The following is a 19,949-nucleotide window of genomic DNA, read 5'->3' on the forward strand; positions in this document are numbered from 1 at the left end:
CTGAGACTATTGTGTTACTGATGATGCGAGACAGAAGGGGGGTGTTTCTTTTGGTGTAACAATCGTTTGATATGTCCATCTTTTATTCTACCTAGTTTGACAGTGAAAATGTAATTGAGCCTGTAGAAGTTATTTTATATGCGGAAGGCAGGATGTGTTCACGTGTTCATATCTACCCCGGACTCCCTCATTCATTCGCCAACACGTTAATTAATTCACACTCCCACAAGAGCAGTCTGTCACTTTACGTTCATTCTCGTTTGCTACAAGCTAACTCTCATATGCCCTCCTACCCACAGGGCATTTCAGGCATTTAAGCCCTATTCTACGTTCATTCAATATGTTTAGCTGTCACTACTGGTAAGGGTTAAAAAAATCACTCCACCTCCCCGGCCTCCTCCCTGTGGAATGTAGATATATTAGTAAGACACCTCAGGGCGACAAGCGACCTCGCCCTAAAGGGTGAGGTCGCGCCATGCCTTGGCCGTCTGGCCAGTGATGTATATCGCACCAGTTACCCATATATGACAACGCAGAAAACAGAACCAGATGGAAACTGATGCTGTGGCAACCCTAATGGGAATTAGATGAAATAATAATAAGAGAAAAGAAGGTTAAAAAAAAGATGGACATTTTACAGTTGTAGTTGAAACAACAGACAGTAGATAGGTTTAAGGATGGGCCGATATTAATCGCTACTATCATTTATTGCGATACAATGCTAACACAATAATCGTATCACAGTGATTTTGATGTGGTGACACTATAGGTTGAATCATCTTTTGTGGAGCTGCAAATTCAGTACCACTTAAACCCTCTACTTGATCAAACAGAGCGCATTTGGTACTATCTTTACAGAAATAGATTGCAACGCATTGTGTGTTTGCAGATCGGTTATCTTTGCTGAACGTTCCCTCTAGAATAGGGATGCTGGGTGTGGCTTGAAAGTGCAGGTTTAAGCATATTTTGATTATTACGATGAAATCGTTAATCGCAATTCATTTTGTAATAATTACGTGTAATAATGTTCACATCGTCCCATCCCTAGATAGGTTAAAGCCACTGTAACACAATCAAACAATGGAAAGCTAGCGATGAGAGCATCAGAGAGAGAGAGAGAGAGAGTGTTTGAGATGGAAGGATTCTGCACAGACACAAGAGCTACCAAAAAAAATACCTCTTTGTGTGAAAAGAAACCAGGACTGAGGAGAGAAAAAAAAAGAGTGACGAGAGAGAGAGAGAGAGAGAGAGAGAGAGAGAGAGGGGGGGAGAGAGAAGCATCGCTCTCTGAGCTGCATGGCTGCGTTGAGACTGGATGATAGGACAATGCATGGCAGATGAAAGGCTGACACACACACGCACGCTCACAGACAGGCTGATAGACAGGCGCGCACACACGCACACACACGCACACACGCACACACACACACACACACACACACACACACACACACACACACACACACACACACACACACACACACACACACACACACACACACACACACAGTAAGCAGGGAACTCACTCACATACTGGAATAGAAATGTACAATACACATGCGCCGGGTGGCAGGCGGGTGAACACACACACACACACACACACACACACACACACACACACACACACACACACACACACACACACACACACACACACACACACACACACACACACACACACACACACACACACACACACACACACACACACACACACACACAGGCCTGCAGGCATGTGTGTAATGCGACTCTGAGAGTGCTATAGGGCATTAATGCATTAATCAAACAAATGAACTCAAGGAAATGCCTTCTCTCTCTCTCTCTCTCTCTCTCTCTCACACACACACACACACACACACACACACTTGTGCACGCACACCATGCAACCACCATACACAAACAGCACAACGGAAGCATCCCAGTGCGCGCACACAGGGACACACCACATGTGCTCTCGCACACGGACTGTCAGTCAGATAGCATGATGCAACACGGTCATCCGGTGTCAAAGGAGGTCTAAATCCTCCCGGCTCAGAGTTACAAGATTAATTGGCCCGTGGGTTAATTAACAAGCGTTTGTAAAGCCCCAACAACCTATAGCTGGCTTCCCCCTTACACGCATGGATTAGGCCTGTTGGGCCTGTGTGTATATAGACTGACATGACGGCTGCATTCAAACACCAGGCGCACGCACACACGCGCACGCGCACATACACACACACACACACACACACACACACACACACACACACACACACACACACACACACACACACGTACGTATTATTATACTTGTGAGGACATTGACATTTTTGGACAGCAATTTATAAATGCCAACATAACTTCTATTAAATTGTCGAATTGTCCAAAACCTTTTTTTTAATAACTCAACAAAATATATTTTAACCATGAAACTTTTTTCTTTCTTGTGAGGCTATATGCACACGCACATGCACACAAACACGTGCGCGTGAGAACACGTGCAAGAACTGCAATTAACGCACTACAATTCCCCCGCTAAGGATTTCAAAGGATTCAAGCGGTTCCTTGACAGCCATGTTAAGACCGTGGTCTTGACATTATCGACCCCACCGGGCTTTCTTTGTTGTATGCTCTCATCTCTTCTGTGCAGAATCATTCAATTTCTCTACCACTCTCCTTCTGTTCTCTCTCTCTCTCTCTCTCTCTCTCTGTCTCCCCCCCCCCTCCCCTCTCCCTGTCATTTCATGGGGCGCTCAGCGCTGATTTGTGTCTCGACGGAGGGGCGCTGATATGCATGTTGAGTGAGTGCGCGGCACTCTTGCGTTATCCAATTCATCATTTTTCAATGAGCGTCATGGTGGCTTTCTTTCACGCTCTCTCCCTCTCCTTCTGTCTCATCTCTCTCTCTCCCTCACTTGCGCTCCCTCCGTCCAGGGGCGTCACAAGGGGGGGGGAAAGTGGGACTGAGTTACTAGGGCCCAAGGTGGAGGGGCCTTCATTATCTTTAGCTATTGAAAAATAGCAGATATATATAAGCTTGCAGCGTGGCACTCTGTATATCTGCTATTTTTGCAGAGCCGTGAAAACGTGTGCAAATCGTTTAATATATTTGTTTTTCAAGCGAACATTTGCAACTAAATAGTCAAACATGATATGTGTCCGTATAGCCAAACACATATAATTTTGGGGGTCCTTCACATGAAAAAGTTTGAGCACCACTGACACAGAAACATTTTTTTTTTCGAAAAACCTTCAAAGACGATTTTTTTCACGATTTTTCAAAAATAGCAGATCTACAAGCTCGCAGCGCGGCACTCGGTGCCGCACTGTGAGCTTGTATATCCACTATTTTTCAATAGTTAAGGCACAAAATAACGCAGTGAATCCTTGTACCCAGGGCCCAGAATTTGGTGTGACGCCCCTGCTCCGTCTCTCTGTCTCCCTCCCTCCCTCCCTCCCTCCCTCACGCTGCTGATCTGTCATCTCTGTGGCGCTCTATTTCTCGGCTCTCCTCTTCCCCCAGCTTTCATTCCCTTGCTTTCTTCTCTGCCTCTCTTCCTCTCTCCATTGCCCTCCCTCTTGTAAGTCCCCCTGCATCCATCTTTCTCCATGTTTACCTCCATCTCTCGTTCTCCCCCTCTCTCCCTCTGCGAGTGTGTTAATCATCTGTCACATGCTAAAGTACGTTCCCTCTCTCATCTCCTCACAAGTGGGTTTCCCGAAGCAGTGGAACCCCATGGGAAAACAGTGGGGGCGTCAAGGGACGCCTCCACTTTTGCAAGAGGAACTAGAGCAGGTGGTTTAAAAACAGAACCATTGTGTGCGTGCAGTTTAATTAAAATGTAATTAAGGTGACATATCAGTGTTATTCTGTTCGCGTCTGCTCCGTTCTAGAGCTTTTCCGTCGCTGAGCAATGATAACACTTAACTCCTGACGGTTCTCCCGTGCAGTCGTGCACACATCTGAGCGATCTGAGCAGCCGTCTGCTGGGGGAGGAAATAAAAGCAATTTCCCCTATCCTGTGTACCTGAAAATACCGCCTTAGGGCACGGTCACACTGAAGTTTAATACTACCGACAGCTAGAGCGATAATTCATAGCGATTACACTGAATAAGCATAAACCGAAGGCGATGCCTTGACGACCTTGATTGGCTGAGTCACAGTTAAGCCCTTTGCACACAGGACAAGTTGCGTTTTTTTTTTTTCGTTTGCTGCATGAATAAAACGCATTGGATTTGGTGTGCAATGCTGTGCGGAATCGGCGCTGCGGATCCCAAAAGGAGTCATAAAAGGAGTGATGAGTTTTTTACCGCATGCGACAGGACGCACGAATCGAACTGGGTTCGATCGAGAAAAAAACGCACGGCCGCAGCCACTCGTCGCACGGCTAATTCGGAGCCGGTGTGCATGAAGTCGTAGAGAATCATTGTCTTCTTTTAAAACAATGAAATTGTCCGTTTTATCCGTGCGGATAAACGCGCCTGTGTGCAAAGGGCTTTACTGGGGGCTTTACCCAGGCTTTTCTTTCTTAAATGAAATGCCTGGATCCTGCAGGACTTAACTCATGGTCCTCCTTTAAAACGTGCGCTCCCGGTTTGCACGTGTCCTATAGTCTGTGCCTTCCTGGCAGGATTTCTGTTTATTATGTGGTTTCCCATTGAGAAATCTGAAGACAGAGGCAGACACATTGCTAGTAATTGATTCTTAAGCCCTACTCACACAGGACTGTAGTATTACCTGGGGGGACCTCAGCTTATTTAGAAATTAGCCCTCCACACCCACACCGTGTCTGTGTTTTGTGTGGCATTCAGATTTTACTAAAATGACCTGACATCCTCCTCCCTCCCGGATAAGATGGAAGTGTGACGTCTGCTTCCTGTAGCAAAGATCAGCCTCCTGAATTTGAACCAAACATGCTGTCAAAACTTTCATTCATAATTTTCAATGCAGGAAGAGGCAGAAAAAAAGACGCATAGAAAACAAAATAACAAAATAAAAATGTTAAACTACAAACAAACAACATGACCATGTGTTAATCAAATATATGGTATAGGTCTGCAGGTCTCAACCAGTGGATAGGGACCACCTGTGGTCCTTGAGGAGGTTCCAGGTGGTCCCCAGCTAAATGATGGAAGAGTTGGGAAATAAGTGGACCCTTATACAGCAGATGTTTAACTCTTGAGAATTTAAGATGAAACCAAATGGACCCATTTCACACACTCAAGAGTTACATTAATTTACAAGAAGTCTACACAAGTAGAGAATGTAGAGGCATTGAATGCAGGTTGACTGGTCTAATGGACAACCTCCTAGAAGTCACTACTCATTGTAGAACTAACTATACCATGTGAGGCTGCAATTGGTGAAGCATATGAACGCAAACTCGACATAGCAGCCGAAGCAGAACAACGCGGCTGGCGTGCCCAGGTGCTTCCGGTTGAGGTCGGGTGTAGAGAATTCGTTGCCATGTCCACAACCAAGCTTCATAAGGGGATGGGAGTGCGAGGACAGGCCTTCCGATAAGCCGTCAAATCACTGTCAGAGGCTGCCGAACGAAGCAGCAGCTGGCTATGGATCAAGAGAAAGGACCCCAACTGGGCTGCAAAATGATCATAGAGGGGTAAAATCAGAGGGGGGCCCACCTGGGATGCCAGGTGTCGCCGTTGAGCGTGGGCTTATCAACAAACCACCAGTGAAGTGGGGTGCCCACCTGAAGACCCCAGTGAAGCGTTTACCCCTTTTTACCCCCCACAAAAAGCTATCCATTGGGAGCGCTGTTCCACACCGCTCCAAAAAAAAAAAAAAAGAAAAGCCAAGAGAACAAAACTCTTTGCATGCTGGTACCCTTAAGCTAAAGCGATATTTCTCACTTCAATTGGAAAATAACATTTTACAGTACACATTAAAATAAAGTATGTCTTACAGATGTACTCCTTTGTTTTGGCTGATAAGGGTAATAATAATAATAATAATAAAAAAAAAAGCAGTCAGGAATTGTTCCTTTTCCAAACAAGCAGACTTTGACAGAGCGTGTGACAATTCCTTTTATGCTACCATCTACTGTGATTCAATTAAAACGTACAATTGAATTCTGCCAACCTGCCAAAACTGTCACCAACACTATTATTCAGGCCTGGTTCTCTCCAGCTCCTAACTTCAAAGTGTGTTCAAATTCCAGCACAGAGCAGAATTTGTTTCCTCTCCAGTTCCATTGATTAAAGCTGACTACACAAAGTCAATAACCACAGCTAGAGAAAAAGAAGAAGAAGAAGAAGAAAACAAAGAAAAGTATTTCAAAACAAACATGAATGCAGACAACTTCTGTCACAAGGCTGTTTCACCACTGCAACCGCTCGTGCTTGTGTGCGTGTGTGTAGATTAGTAGACTGTGTTGGAAATTAAGTGGCCTGTATTTACATTTGGAGTTACAAATGGACTTTGCTGGGAGTTGAGAAGCGGTCCGGCCCCAGTCCAGCATCCCCGGGGATACGCTGTCACCAGCAGCACTTGGGGCTCGCTTCTCTTAAGCTCGCTAATTGCCTAGCAGCTACAGTGTCCCAGAGCCTCCAAATTAAGCCGACAATTAATGAATTTCTCCACAGGTATAGTCTGTGAAATCACCCTGGAGGAGGGGAAGTGGGAAGCTGTGTTGCTTCGACAAATTGCTCCTACAAGTTACTTTACAAAATGGAACTTGTGTAAAAGTCTCCGTGGAACATTTGACCTCAGCCTCAGCTCTCTCCGTCTTCTGATTCGTTTTTAAACTAAAGGGCAAGAGAACAAGGGATTCATTTATCTTAACTGTCATTTCTGTCTCCTGTCTCGTCCGACCTCTCTGCTCTGTCTCTGTCTCTTCCCCTCTTTCTGTCCTCCCCTCTCTCTCTCTATCCCCGCCCTCCCTCACCCATCATCATCCATAGCCGAGTGGATAGAGAGGCTGTCTGGGAATCGGAAGGTCACCGGTTGGACGGCTCAACCAGAGTCAAAGTGTCCCTGAGCAAGACATCTAGCCCCTAACCGCCCCCCAGGCGCCATCATGACATCCATTGCTCCTAATTAGTTAGGACACATCAGGTATGTGCAAAAGACTTTGGTAAGCACCCAAAAGTATGCTCCATCACAAGAGGGCGTCGGCGACTGAAAACAAGCGATCTATAAGCTCACACAACACGTCGCGTTCCCATCTTCCCCAAGACTATCCTTGTTTGTGTGCAGGGCTGTCGCGATTTTGACATTTTACATGACGATTAACTGTCACTCAAATAATTGCGATTAACGTTTTAATTGTGTTTTTGACCATTACATTTCTGTTTGGCTCGTAGGCTTTGAAGTTGCACATGGCAGATATGACACATAACCTAAGTATACAAAGAAATGACTGACACATTTGACAACTTTATACTTGAAAAATAACGTCGATCGTGGAAATAGCCAATCTGCTGTTTCCACTATTTTTGAAGTTTTTTGAAAATGTACAGTATGAACATTTTTCAACATGGTAACGATTATGACGATTATGACAAAAATAATTGCGATTATATCCAATAATTGCGATTAGACGATTATGTAATGATTGTGACAGGCCTATTTGTGTGCTTCCTCCAACACCTCCCTTCCCCACTCCTCCACCTCCTCCTCCACCCTCCTATGTGTTCCTTCCCCGGTCTCTCACCGTCTCCCACCAGCTGCAGCAGGGCGAGGTCCAGGGGTCTCTTCCAGCGAGAGTTCTTGTGCAGGGCGATGCCGTAGCCCGTGGTAGCAAACACCTTGCCCGAACCGATGGTCATCACCTGGCACAGAGTGGTGGTATAGAGGGACAAGGGCGAGTGTGAGGGAAGAACAAACTTTCTTGTCACATTACACTATTAGCTGTGTTTTTTCTGTGTGTGTGTGTGTGTGTGTGTGTGTGTGTGTGTGTGTGTGTGTGTGTGTGTGTGTGTGTGTGTGTGTGTGTGTGTGTGTGTGTGTGTGTGTGTGTGGTTGGAGTTTCAGGAAGCGTTCAAGAAGGTCAACACCGGCAAGGAACAGAGAGAAAGTGAGAGAGAGGGTGGAAAGGAAGCAGAAACAAAAACAAAGTGACTGCAGTTTAACTGCTAACACTGTTCTGGTATGTTCACCAAAAAAACTAAGAAAACGAGGAAAAAAAACATGCTCAACTCCCAATATTGATGCTCCCGACACAGGGGCTGCGCTGCAGCGAAATATCCCGTTCAAGTGGAGAAATGAATATGGACAAGCACCCACCAGTAATAATAACTATGTTGCAGGCAAATTCATAATTCATTCATGAAACATTACTCTCCTAAGGACAATGTAACAAATGAGCACTGTCCATAATTTTAATTCTTTCCACGGGGGCCCTTATCAAATATGAACTCATAAATAAATAAACCAACAGGGCCCAGGAGAAAAAATAAAGATAATTTAAGCCATGTCACGCTGAGAGACGAAATTAATGCGTCTGATTGTGCCTTTGATTAAATGCACATGTTCAACTTGAAAGAACGCACACTTTACAGTACAGTATGCATCGGAAACAGCAAGAGAACATTTGAATGTGATAATAAAGGAACATAAGATAGCTGTGTGCAGTGCATGTGTGTGTGCGGCTGTGCGCGAGTGTGTATGTATACGTACTGTATGTATCTATGTATCTATGTATTGTACTGTATGTATGTATGTATGTATGTAAGTACTGTATATTTCTTTTGAATAAGTCAATTGGATGAGCAGTTCTCTAAAACAGCACTATAGAAGAGACAGAAGAGAAGAAGAAGAAGAGGAGTGCGTGCATGCATGTCTGTGCGGACATCATTCTACTGATAATATTAATTTGGCTGAAGTCATATTCAGATTCTGCTGTGGAGATGACAAGTGTGTTGACCGCACTGGCCTACATGTCTACCATGGGCTTTGAATCTGTCAAATATTCCCTCCTGCTTCACAGCTACAGTATAGGTCATGGCCATCCAGACCTCTGTGAATAAAGTCAGCCCAAGCTGTTAAATTAAACTTCTCCCCCTGCTCCAGTCTTATTTTACTGGGAGACACTCTGTTCTGTTAACAAAGACAGGCCATTTGAAAGCTTCGGGCTACTGCAGGAACAATTAACCAAATCTGCTGCATTTCCAACTGTTAAATGTACCGCTTTTATGTACCGCTTTTATGTACTGTACATCCTTGTAAAATGACCGACATCTGACGAAATGCGAGAGTGCGGTCTAGCCAACACCAACTCGGGACTCCTGAATCGTTGCCCTCTACACTCTATGTAACATCAGGGTCTTGAGCTCTGCAGTGTTGTTAGCTGTCACGCCTCTTGCCTTTCCTGGCTTTGCCCTGGGTTGACTCCCATAGTGTCAGTTTGCTTGCCTCTTGTTCCGGGTGTCTGATGCCGTGCCCTGCCAGACTCATCCTTCTCTCAGACATCCATCCAATCAAAACATTAAAATAAACGGTAAATGGTGCATTAATACAGCACCTTTATCCAAGGCGCTTTACAATGATTGTGTATTACATTGACCACACACATTCATACACCGATGGCCGAACAATGCAAAGCACCAACCTGCTCATCGGGAGCAATTACGGGTTCAGTGACAAGGACACCGGGATCAAACTGGGAACCTTGAGGTTCCCAAGCGGCCGATCTTCTGATCTGAGCCACTTTGCCGCCCCTTGACATGAGACATGAGATTATGCAAGAACCCATCATTTTTTTATTTCTTTACCCCTTTTTTCATGCAGTGCCAGATGTTCTCTACAGAGCCTTATGGTGACGGACGTTGTACACTACCTTACACCCCTCATCCTTCCTCGCCATGTAGTTCAGAACCGCAGCATCATAGATGAAGGCATCCAGCTTACTACAGGAGAGAGAGATGGGGAGGGCAGAAGGAAGGGGGGGGGGGGAGAGAGAGAGAGGGGGTAGGGGGGTTAAACATTGATCATCGTTAAAGGAGGTGGGGAAGATGACGAGAGCAAGGAAAAGGATGAGAGAGGGAAATGAGGGAGAGAATGAATGAGCACTGCATGTGTGAAAGGAAAGGAGAGACAATGCATGACGCAATCGGAGAGAGAGAGAGAGAGAGAGAGAGAGAGAGAGAGAGAGAGAGAGAGAGAGAGAGAGAGAGAGAGAGAGAGGGAGAAAGACATTATTATAAAAGCAATGCAGGGAGCTTTCTGCCAAGCAGCACTGGAATTGTTGATTGGAGCACTCATTGAGTCATCTAGAAGTGTCACAGCCCCGCCGTGCCTCTAAGCCTGACATCATAATTTGACCCGCACCAATGTCGAAGGGCCTGAAATAGCAGATCGACAAGCTCGAAATGGCACGTTGTGAGCGTGCTATGCTATGCGTAGACAACGCCGCACCCCTGTGTAAATCAAGCACCACCCACCTCGTTTCCTCGCCTCTTCCTCCTCTGAACTCTTCCTCTGTGTCTCCTGTTTTCCCTTCTTGCGTGCCAATGTTTGTTTGCTTGTTTAGCTTGTGGAATGTGATTCTGGCACCTGCCGAGAGCGGCAAGTCTGCCTTCCATCAACTCCTCAGCTCAAACACTACATCTACTCCGGTCCTCCACCCACTCATCGTCTGATTGCTGCTTCAGCTACAGTGTATATAGTCTCTCGCTCCCAGACTTGCAGTAGTGTTCTTTGAGCTAGTTTTGCGTCATGGCTTGTACTACCATGTTTCCTTGTGCCCCAGGATGACAAACACCCCTGTCTCCCAGAGCGATATATAAGAGAGTGGCGTCACGCTTTGAACTCGCCGCAGACCGGAAGTGGCTTCGCATGGAGCCGTTCTCATTCCTAGCGAGCCAATGCCCCGTCCGCCCCCCATTCTAGCCGAGTCATTTAAACTCGCTGGAAGTAGACCAAATCACGTCTTTTTCACCATTGTAACGCATTCACGGGCCTCTCTAAGGTAGATACCATTTTTAAAAGAGTGAAAAAGACGTGATTTAGTCTACTTACCAGCGAGTGAAAAATGAATGGGGGCGGACGGGGCAGAGGCTCGCTAGGAATGAGAACAGGCTCCAGTAAGCTAGGCTAAGTTAGCTTCCCACCATAGAGTAAATAGGCTTTTCACGCTTACTATGGGAGTCGACGTAAGTGACGTAACTCTCTCTTCTACAACTCTGCTGTCTCCCTGCTTGCTCACCTCAAGTGCCTGTTAGAGATGGGATTTATGGTTCTTTGAAGTGAGCCGGATCTCTGGGATCCGTTCCTTTCAAAGAGCTGTTCAAAAGACTGGCTCATTACTTTGTAGATTTTGAATTTGAATTTATGATTACAAATTAGGCTACTTAAACCCTATATACATTTTTGCCATATATGCATTTCTGCCATAGCCGATCTACAAGCTCACAATGTGTCGAGTTGCGACGCATTGTGAGCTTGTAGATCTGCCATTTTCTAATGATTTTTCTACAATTTATTTATTGGAGAACTTGTGAAATGGGACATTCTGTATAATGAGTACTTTGTACATGGTACTTTAAGTACATTTTACATTTTGATACCAATAATTATGTAGCCTACTTTACATTTTGAATTCCAAACTTCTACTTGACTTGTGGCAGAGTATTTCAACATTGCAGTACCGATACTTTTACTTACTGTAAGTAGTAAAGAATATGAGTACTTTTTTCACCACTGTTCATTTAGAAAGGAACGGCTCCCTACTGCGAACCGGATCCCATTGTTCATTCCAAAGAGCCGTTCAAAAGACTCGAGTCGTTCGCGAACGTCCCACCTCTACCCCATGTTTCTGTTCACCCCGTGTTTCTGTTCACCTCGTGTTTCTGTTCACCTCGTGTTTCCTCATGTGTTTCTGTTCACCTCATGTTTCTGTTCACCTCGTGTTTCTGTTCACCTCGTGTTTCTGTTCACCTCATGTTTCTGTTCACCTCGTGTTTCTGTTCACCTCACGTGTTTCTGTTCACCTCATGTGTTTCTGTTCACCTCGTGTTTCTGTTCACCTCGTGTTTCTGTTCACCTCACGTGTTTCTGTTCACCTCATGTGTTTCTGTTCACCTCATGTGTTTCTGTTCACCTCATGTTTCTGTTCACCTCATGTGTTTCTGTTCACCTCATGTTTCTGTTCACCTCATGTTTCTGTTCACCTCATGTTTCTGTTCACCCAATGTTTCTGTTCACCTTATTGTTTTCCCAACTTGGTTCTTTTCCTGTTTAGTCTTGCTAATTCTTCTCTTTTGTTACTCTAAACAAGTGTCACTTCTTTAATTGGAAAAAAAAATAGTCTGAATAGCATTTACACAACACCTTTGTAAATGACCTTTCTCACTGTCAATGTTCGGACAATTTACTGACAACCTCTGTCTTGCGGCTTGCCGATGGCATGACACCTCAGTGTTCAACAGAATTGTATTGCCACTCTGTTTCACTGCATGAAAGAGACACAAAACACAAGACACAAGTTCACACAATCCCGCGGTTTATTCCTACAATAACCGACTTTCATAAATCTGATTCCGTTCCTATCATGCTCATGCCCATGGGAGCTCTCACACACCTGTGTCCACTTCCACACATGGGCCTGGTTCCACTGAGGAGCCACAGCATCTAGTGGCTCACATCATGCCACTATCAACTGTATCTCTCTGCCTGCTGAGCACAACAGTTTAGCTCTAGACCCCCTGTGTTTTGGACCTGGATCGGACCCACAGACTACGGTTAAGCCTAACCCCTCTCAAACCAGACACCACGCAGACCTTTGAATGATACCCCTGGAACTTTGTGCCTGCTATTGGGTCCTAATGTCTTTGGTGCCTTGTGTCTGCATTTGGGTCCACTTCCACTGATCGTAACAAGCACAAAACTCATTCCCACTAACACAACTAATAATTAATTGCAGATCATTACCTAAGTGTTCTTCCATGTTATTCAAGGCATTGTTATTTTCCTGACAGCTGCCCCAGCCCATAGGAGTGTGTGCTGTGACAAATATCGCCCTCCCCAACCAGCTTTCCTTCCCTGAACACGGGCCAATTGTGTTCGTATAGACACTCCACAAAACCCATTAATTTTTCCACATAGAGATTTCCTGGTGAATCATGACCATAAAACATTTTACTAATATTATATACTATATTTAAAGACTGCGATTTCCCCCCCTAAACATGATCATCAGGTATTATGATTATACTTGGAGGATTTTTTTTTTCTTCAAAAAAGTGTACAGAAAGTGTTACACCCACCAGTTCATTAAGTATACCTGGTTTTCAGGTGGGTGGTGACCCAGTCACACCCACAGTGTTGCTGTATGGTAAAAAGGGGAGGGGATGATTTTATGATGACATTAACTCACTTAGCGCCGAGCGACTTTCGGGGCGACTAACTAATGATGGCGTTTAGTGCCGAGCGACTCGGAGCGACTTTTATATAAAAGCATTGTTTAAGCTTTTAATTTGGGTTGATAGACGGAGCGGAACGGTTAGCTTACCTTCGACTAGCATACAGATGAAAACCGTGAAAAAAAAGGATACGATTATGACGTCACCTTTAAGCCATAGCTTCCTGTTTACGTAGGCCTCTGTTAGCCGCTAGGCTCAATGCAAACCATCCGACCCTCACGTAGCTTCACTAGGTCGGATTTTGATTCGGAAACTTTCTGTGTGGCATCTATATACGTTCCGATGCCCATACCAATGGTGGTTTGAGACGATCAAGCACGAATTGAGCAGTATTGAGCTCAAATGGCGGCCCGCGGCCTGTCCATTGAATGTCAATGGAGAGCATGTCATTGTACCATCCTGTTATGTCCTGAACCTCGTTTTTTATTCTGACTTAACATGGGACCATGGAAAGTCTATGGGCTATGGCTCACTCTAGTGGTCATCTTGTGGCATTCGCAGGCACGTGTACCTGGTTATGTAATGTGATTTTGGGGATTCAATATAGCTATTTCCTGGCGTTATAAGCGCAGATTCATATTGAAATCTGGCTCACTCGGCGCTAAGTGAGTTAAGGCAGTGTATTTCAATTGGACCTTTTGACTCAGAGGCTTTCAGCTTTCAGGAAGAAACCAAAAATACACAGGGAAGACATATTTGCATATTGTAACCACACCTGGGGGTCTATTAGAGTAATGTCAATATGGCACCTCCTCTTTAGTGAATACCCTTTTCAAATATTATGTTTTGACGCAAAATAATCAAATGTTTTATGCTCATGATTCAGCAGGAGCCTGTATGGCTTTGTTCCAGGCTTAGAATAATACTACTTTTTATTTATTTTATTTATCAAAATATTTTCTGAAAAATATGTATGGGGTTTCTATCTATGGCACCACAAAATGGCCGCCACTGCTATGCCCTATACAGTGATACATTTTTCAGTCCCAGCACAAAACCAGTGAGCTGCAACATGAAAAATAGAGGCGAAGTCCAAATATGCGTTTTTCAAGCTCCAGAGCCACAAGGAGGAGACAAATCCAACACCTCCCATATTCATATGTGAGCGCTAGCAGCCGAGGAGACAAGAGATGAGACGAGAGTGAACAGCAGAGGCAGGGTGAGAATGAGAGGAGAGTGTGAGATGAGGACACAGTGGCGTCAGTTAAGAAAAAAAGCTAAGGTATGGCAACATGATGGTGCCTTCGCGTGTACAAGACACCAGTCATGTTGCCATCCCTTAGCAACAGGCATGATACATTTAATTTAAGAAGTACATTTTATTTTTCCCCCCTTTTCTAGTTTCTTGGGCTGGATATGGCAGCCTGGAACGGTTGTTCAAGTGCAGCTAGACTTGGCATGTTAGTAAACGTGCCACAATTAACACTAATGCATTGCACCTGTGCAGCTGACCTGCAGAACCAAGGAATAATACCATCCTGTAAAGATGGGGAGAATACAATTATAATATATTATTAATTATAATATTTATTTTATTTTATTATAATGACATTTTGTAAAATGTTGCATTTGTAGTTATTTTACTGTAATTTAATAACATAATAACCAGCACAGATAGACAACGAGACATTCATTGATTTATATTTAAACGTAACTTTTATTTTCCCACCTGATGAGGACAGAAGAGGACTGAAGGATGGGAGAGGAGAGGAGAGATGAGATAATTGGAATGGTAATGATTGAGGGAGCAGGAGTGATGGAAGTGGGGAATGCAAAGGGGGAGGCAGTGAGGCAATTCATCATTTGAATGGCAAGAAGCAGGGGCGTCACACCGGGGGGAGGGGGGGGGGACTGAGTTACTAGGGCCCAAGGTGGAGGGGCCCTAGTAACTTTAGCTATTGAAAAATAGCAGATCTACAAGCTCGCAGCGCTGCACTCAGTGCTTGTAGATCTGCAGCGAAGCACTCAGTGCTTGTAGATCTGCTATTTTTGAAAAGTCGTGAAAATGTGTGCAAATCTTTGAATATTATGTATTTTTTAAGCGGCATTTGTAACTGAAATTTTGCTTCTGGGGGGGTCCCTGGAACTAAATATTGAGATGGGGGTCTGTGGCCAAATACATATCATCTTGGGTGTCCTTGACATGAAAAGGTTTGAGTACCACTGACATGGAAACATAGGTTTCTTGCACACATTTTCACAATTTTTCAAAAATAGCAGATCTACAAGCTCGCAGCGTGGCACTCGGTGCCGCGCTGTGAGCCTGTATTATGTGCTATTTTTCAATAGTTAACATTCATGGGGGGCCCGCAGTGAATCCTTGTACCCAGGGCCCAGAATTTGGTGTGACGCCCTGGCAAGGAGCAGTGGGCGAGGAAGGAGAGATGTTTGCAGAGGTGGGAAGTAACAAGTTTCAATTTATTCGTTTTGAATAAATTGTACTTGTAAGAGTAGTTTTAATGAAACTTGCATAATAGCGAGGAAGAACACCGTTGTTTTTATTCATTTACATCTGGGCCACATGTAAATCAGATTTTATTATTTTTAGCTAGATGCAAGTCAGGAACGATGCAAGTTGGAAATGCATGCCCCTGTTACACAATACCTATGTCTGTCTGTCTGTCTGTCTGTCTGTCTGTCTGTCTGTCTGTCTGTCTGTCTGTCTGTCTGTCTGTCTGTCTGTCTGTCTGTCTGTCTGTCTGTCTGTCTGTCTGTCCATTTTAAGCCCATATATGGGGATCTCTGATGTCATCAGTATATGCCCATTTGGATTGGTTGGATCGGTGGTCCGTGCATGTGACGGTAGCGATAGGTTAGGCTGCTCAGATCTTTTCTCGGAATGAAGCTGCAACTTACAGCTGAGGAGATATGCATGTTTATATTTATAATAGAATCTAACCAGAATCATAAGTTATAACAAAAGCGACCAAGAACGGATCGTGCACTTTCCGGGTTCTGGTTCATTCACATGATCCGCCGCTGGATGCAAACATAGGTTACAGATGAAACCACTGTTTTTATGATTTCAGCAAAAATTGTGTTTTTTGAGTTGTTTTATAACCAAAAAATGCCTATTCTCGTCAATCTTCGTTGCTGGCATAAATGCCTAATTAATGACTCTCGCCAATCTACATCTGGGGCATTAAATGAGTTAAAAGTAATTATTTGGATTTTACTTCTACATGAGCTTGACCTTGTTAATTAAAATGATAATACTTTTTCTTAAGTCCAGTTTTTGGTTACTTCACTCACCTCTGAAGAGAGAGAGAGAGACTGTAAACGTTGTGTAGACACAGCAAACCCTATACGATGTTTTATTACCATTATCTCCCTGTCCTGACAGACACTGTGGATAGATACACTGCGACATCAAATACAACTTAACGCTGTGTACACAGATTCTCAGCAATAGTGTGTGTGTGTGTGTGTGTACGTGTCTACGCCCCTACTGTGCACACGTGCTGTACACTGGCTTGCCCCATTAAGCGTTTGCCAACTCATCTGCATCGACTCCACATCGACTTCCCCGCTCCCTCAGTCGCCCCCGTCCCTCCCAGCAGTGGTGGAAAAAGTACTCATATTCTTTACTTAAGTAAAAGTATCAATACTGCTGTATAGAAATCTCTGTTAGGGTGCCCTCAGACCAAAATGCCTACGAGAGTGGAATCCACGTTCCGCCAATGCATTTCAATGAGTGAAGCGGTTTCATGCCAGCAGAGGATTTCTGCAAAAAACGCTCTCTTCTCATTGAAATGCATTGGCAGAACGTGGATTCCACTCTCATAGGTATTTTGGTCTGAGGGCACCCTTAGAAGCAAAGTAACTAGTAACTACGGTTTTCAAATAAATGTAGTGGAGTAAAAATACAATATTTGGATCTGAGATGTAGTGGAGTAGAAGTAAAAGTATTGGAAATTGGAAATACTCAAGTAAAGTACAAATACCCCAAAATTGTGCTTAATTACAGTACTTAAATAAACGTACTTAGTTACGTACAGTACTTAATTACAGTACTTAACCCTGCAAGGCCCAACGTTGCTTTTTTAAATCATTTAAAAAAAAAATGTTATAGTTAGTTTTCCTGTTCTTTTTTCACAATAACATCACCATTAAATCCTATTGTTTAGTATTACAATGGCATTGGCCAGGATATTTGCATATAAATACCCCCCACAGGGGCTGACATTCACACCTCCCAGAGAAGTTGAAATTCCAGCGTCTGGACGAACAACATCTCACTTTTTAACTGAAGCTATTCCTCACTAAAACATAAGTAAAATGTCTGTCATAATTTTTTTCGTGACCATTAGAATGTCTAGAACACGTGCATATGTTTGCGACCGTCAGGGAGCAGTTTACTATGAAAACCTCCACCGGCCGTCCGTCCGTCACACGTCACACCTTTGCCCTGCTCATATCTCCGCATCAGTATGACATCACACCACATGTGTACACCAGTAAGACTCCCTAATCGGGAGAATAGGCCAAAAGTTTGTTTTACCAACCAGTAAGACTCCCTAATCGGGAGATAAGCGACCGTTGGTCGCTTATCTCCACAAATAGGCCAAAAGTTTGTTTTACCAATTATTACACTCTATGTGAACATTTACATCAACAAATCCCAAGTACTGGTTTTTAGGGGTGCTGAGTGTGGCGCAGCAGCGTGTCATGCATTTTCTGCAGGGCCTTGTCAATGGCTTCGACTCAGACCTTATCGCCAGGGTTGGCTTATAGCAGCTGTCGGTAGGACCATATATGGATTCTGTTAGTGTGGATCTCCTAACAGGGCATCATCTGGGATACAATCCCTTTTATGCCCATATATGGAGATCCCTAACATAATCGCTTTCATGCCCATATATGGAGATCCCTAACAGAATCCCTTTTATGCCCATATATGGAGATCCCTAACAGCATCCATTTTATGCCCATATATGGAGATCACTAACAGCTAGAATCCCTTTTATGCCCATATATGGAGATCCCTAACAGAATCCCTTTTATGCCCATATATGGAGATCCCTAACAGAATCCCTTTTATGCCCATATATGGAGATCCCTAACAGAATCCCTTTTATGCCCATATATGGAGATCCCTAACAGAATCCCTTGCTATGGTAAACAGTTGGTTGCTAGGGTAAACAGTTGGTTGCTAGGGTAAAACCATGGTTGCTAAGGTGGTTGCTAACGTACACTAACAGACCAGCAACAACAGACTGTTGCCACAGCAACGTACACAAAGGTTTGTGTACACATGTGGTGTGATGTCATACTGAAGATATATGACATCACACCGTACACAAACAAAGGCGTGACGTGTGACGTGTGACGGACGGACGGACGGACGGACGGCCGGTGGAGGTTTTCATAGTAAACTGCTCCCTGACGGTCGCAACAAACCTTTGTGTACGTTGCTGTGGCAACAGTCTGTTGTTGCTGGTTTGTTAGTGTACGTTAGCAACCACCTTAGCAACCATGGTTTTACCCTAGCAACCAACTGTTTACCCTAGCAACCAACTGTTTACCATAGCAACCATGTTTTTTTTACCCTAGCAACCAACTGTTTACCATAGCAACCAGATACGCAGAGCAGGGATCTCCATATATGGGCATAAACAGGTGACATCACACTGATGTCAGATACTCAGAGCAGGGATTTCTCCATAATATATGGGCATAAAAGGGATTCTGTTAGGGATCTCCATATATGGGCATACAAGGGATTCTGTTAGGGATCTCCATATATGGGCATAAAAGGGATTCTGTTAGGGATCTCCATATATGGGCATAAAAGGGATTCTGTTAGGGATCTCCATATATGGGCATAAAAGGGATTCTGTTAGGGATCTCCATATATGGGCATAAAAGGGATTCTGTTAGGGATCCCCATATATGGGCATAAAAGGGATTCTGTTAGGGATCTCCATATATGGGCATACAAGGGATTCTGTTAGCTGTTAGTGATCTCCATATATGGGCATAAAAGGGATGCTGTTAGGGATCTCCATATATGGGCATAAAAGGGATTCTGTTAGGGATCTCCATATATGGGCATGAAAGGGATTATGTTAGGGATCTCCATATATGGGCATAAAAGGGAAGGTATCCCAGATGATGCCCTGTTAGGAGATCCACACTAACAGAATCCATATATGGTCCTACCGACAGCTGCTATAAGCCAACCCTGGCTATAAGGTCTGAGTCGAAGAAATGCTTCTTTCCTGGCAAGAATTGCCCCTTTATACTGTAGGGCTCGTTTGTGTATTGTATGACATCACGCCACATCAGCGGCTGAGGACTGTGTGATGTCATCATATCTCCATATATGGAGACATAAGTTGCTCATGCCCAAATATGGGCTGGTGAGGTCAGACTTAGTGTGATGCGTAGGTTATCTCCATATATGGAGATTCAACTTCAATGAGTAACCATGGCAAACTGTCAACTGCCCGTATGTCTTGATAATTGGTAAAACAAACTTTTGGCCTATTTGTGGAGATAAGCGACCAACGGTCGCTTATCTCCCGATTAGGGAGTCTTACTGGTAATATTACATTTTCCTGTGATTAGGACTCCTACAACACCA

General features: G+C 44.2%; 1 protein-coding gene across 1 annotated transcript in view; it reads right to left on the minus strand.

Moving 5' to 3' along the window:
* The window catches only part of LOC308293038 (uncharacterized protein), a gene marked incomplete at both ends in the record, with an annotated part of 240,708 nt that overhangs the window by 18,668 nt on the left and 202,091 nt on the right, over positions 1-19,949 (minus strand). Inside the window, 2 exon segments of the mRNA XM_080735468.1 lie at positions 7,657-7,774; positions 9,781-9,850. Of these exon segments, the coding sequence (XP_080591594.1) occupies positions 7,657-7,774; positions 9,781-9,850 (188 nt within the window).

This window comes from Nannobrachium achirus (assembly GCF_963921795.1).
Source record: "Nannobrachium achirus genome assembly, chromosome: 10".
Taxonomy (NCBI): Eukaryota; Metazoa; Chordata; class Actinopteri; order Myctophiformes; family Myctophidae; genus Nannobrachium; species Nannobrachium achirus.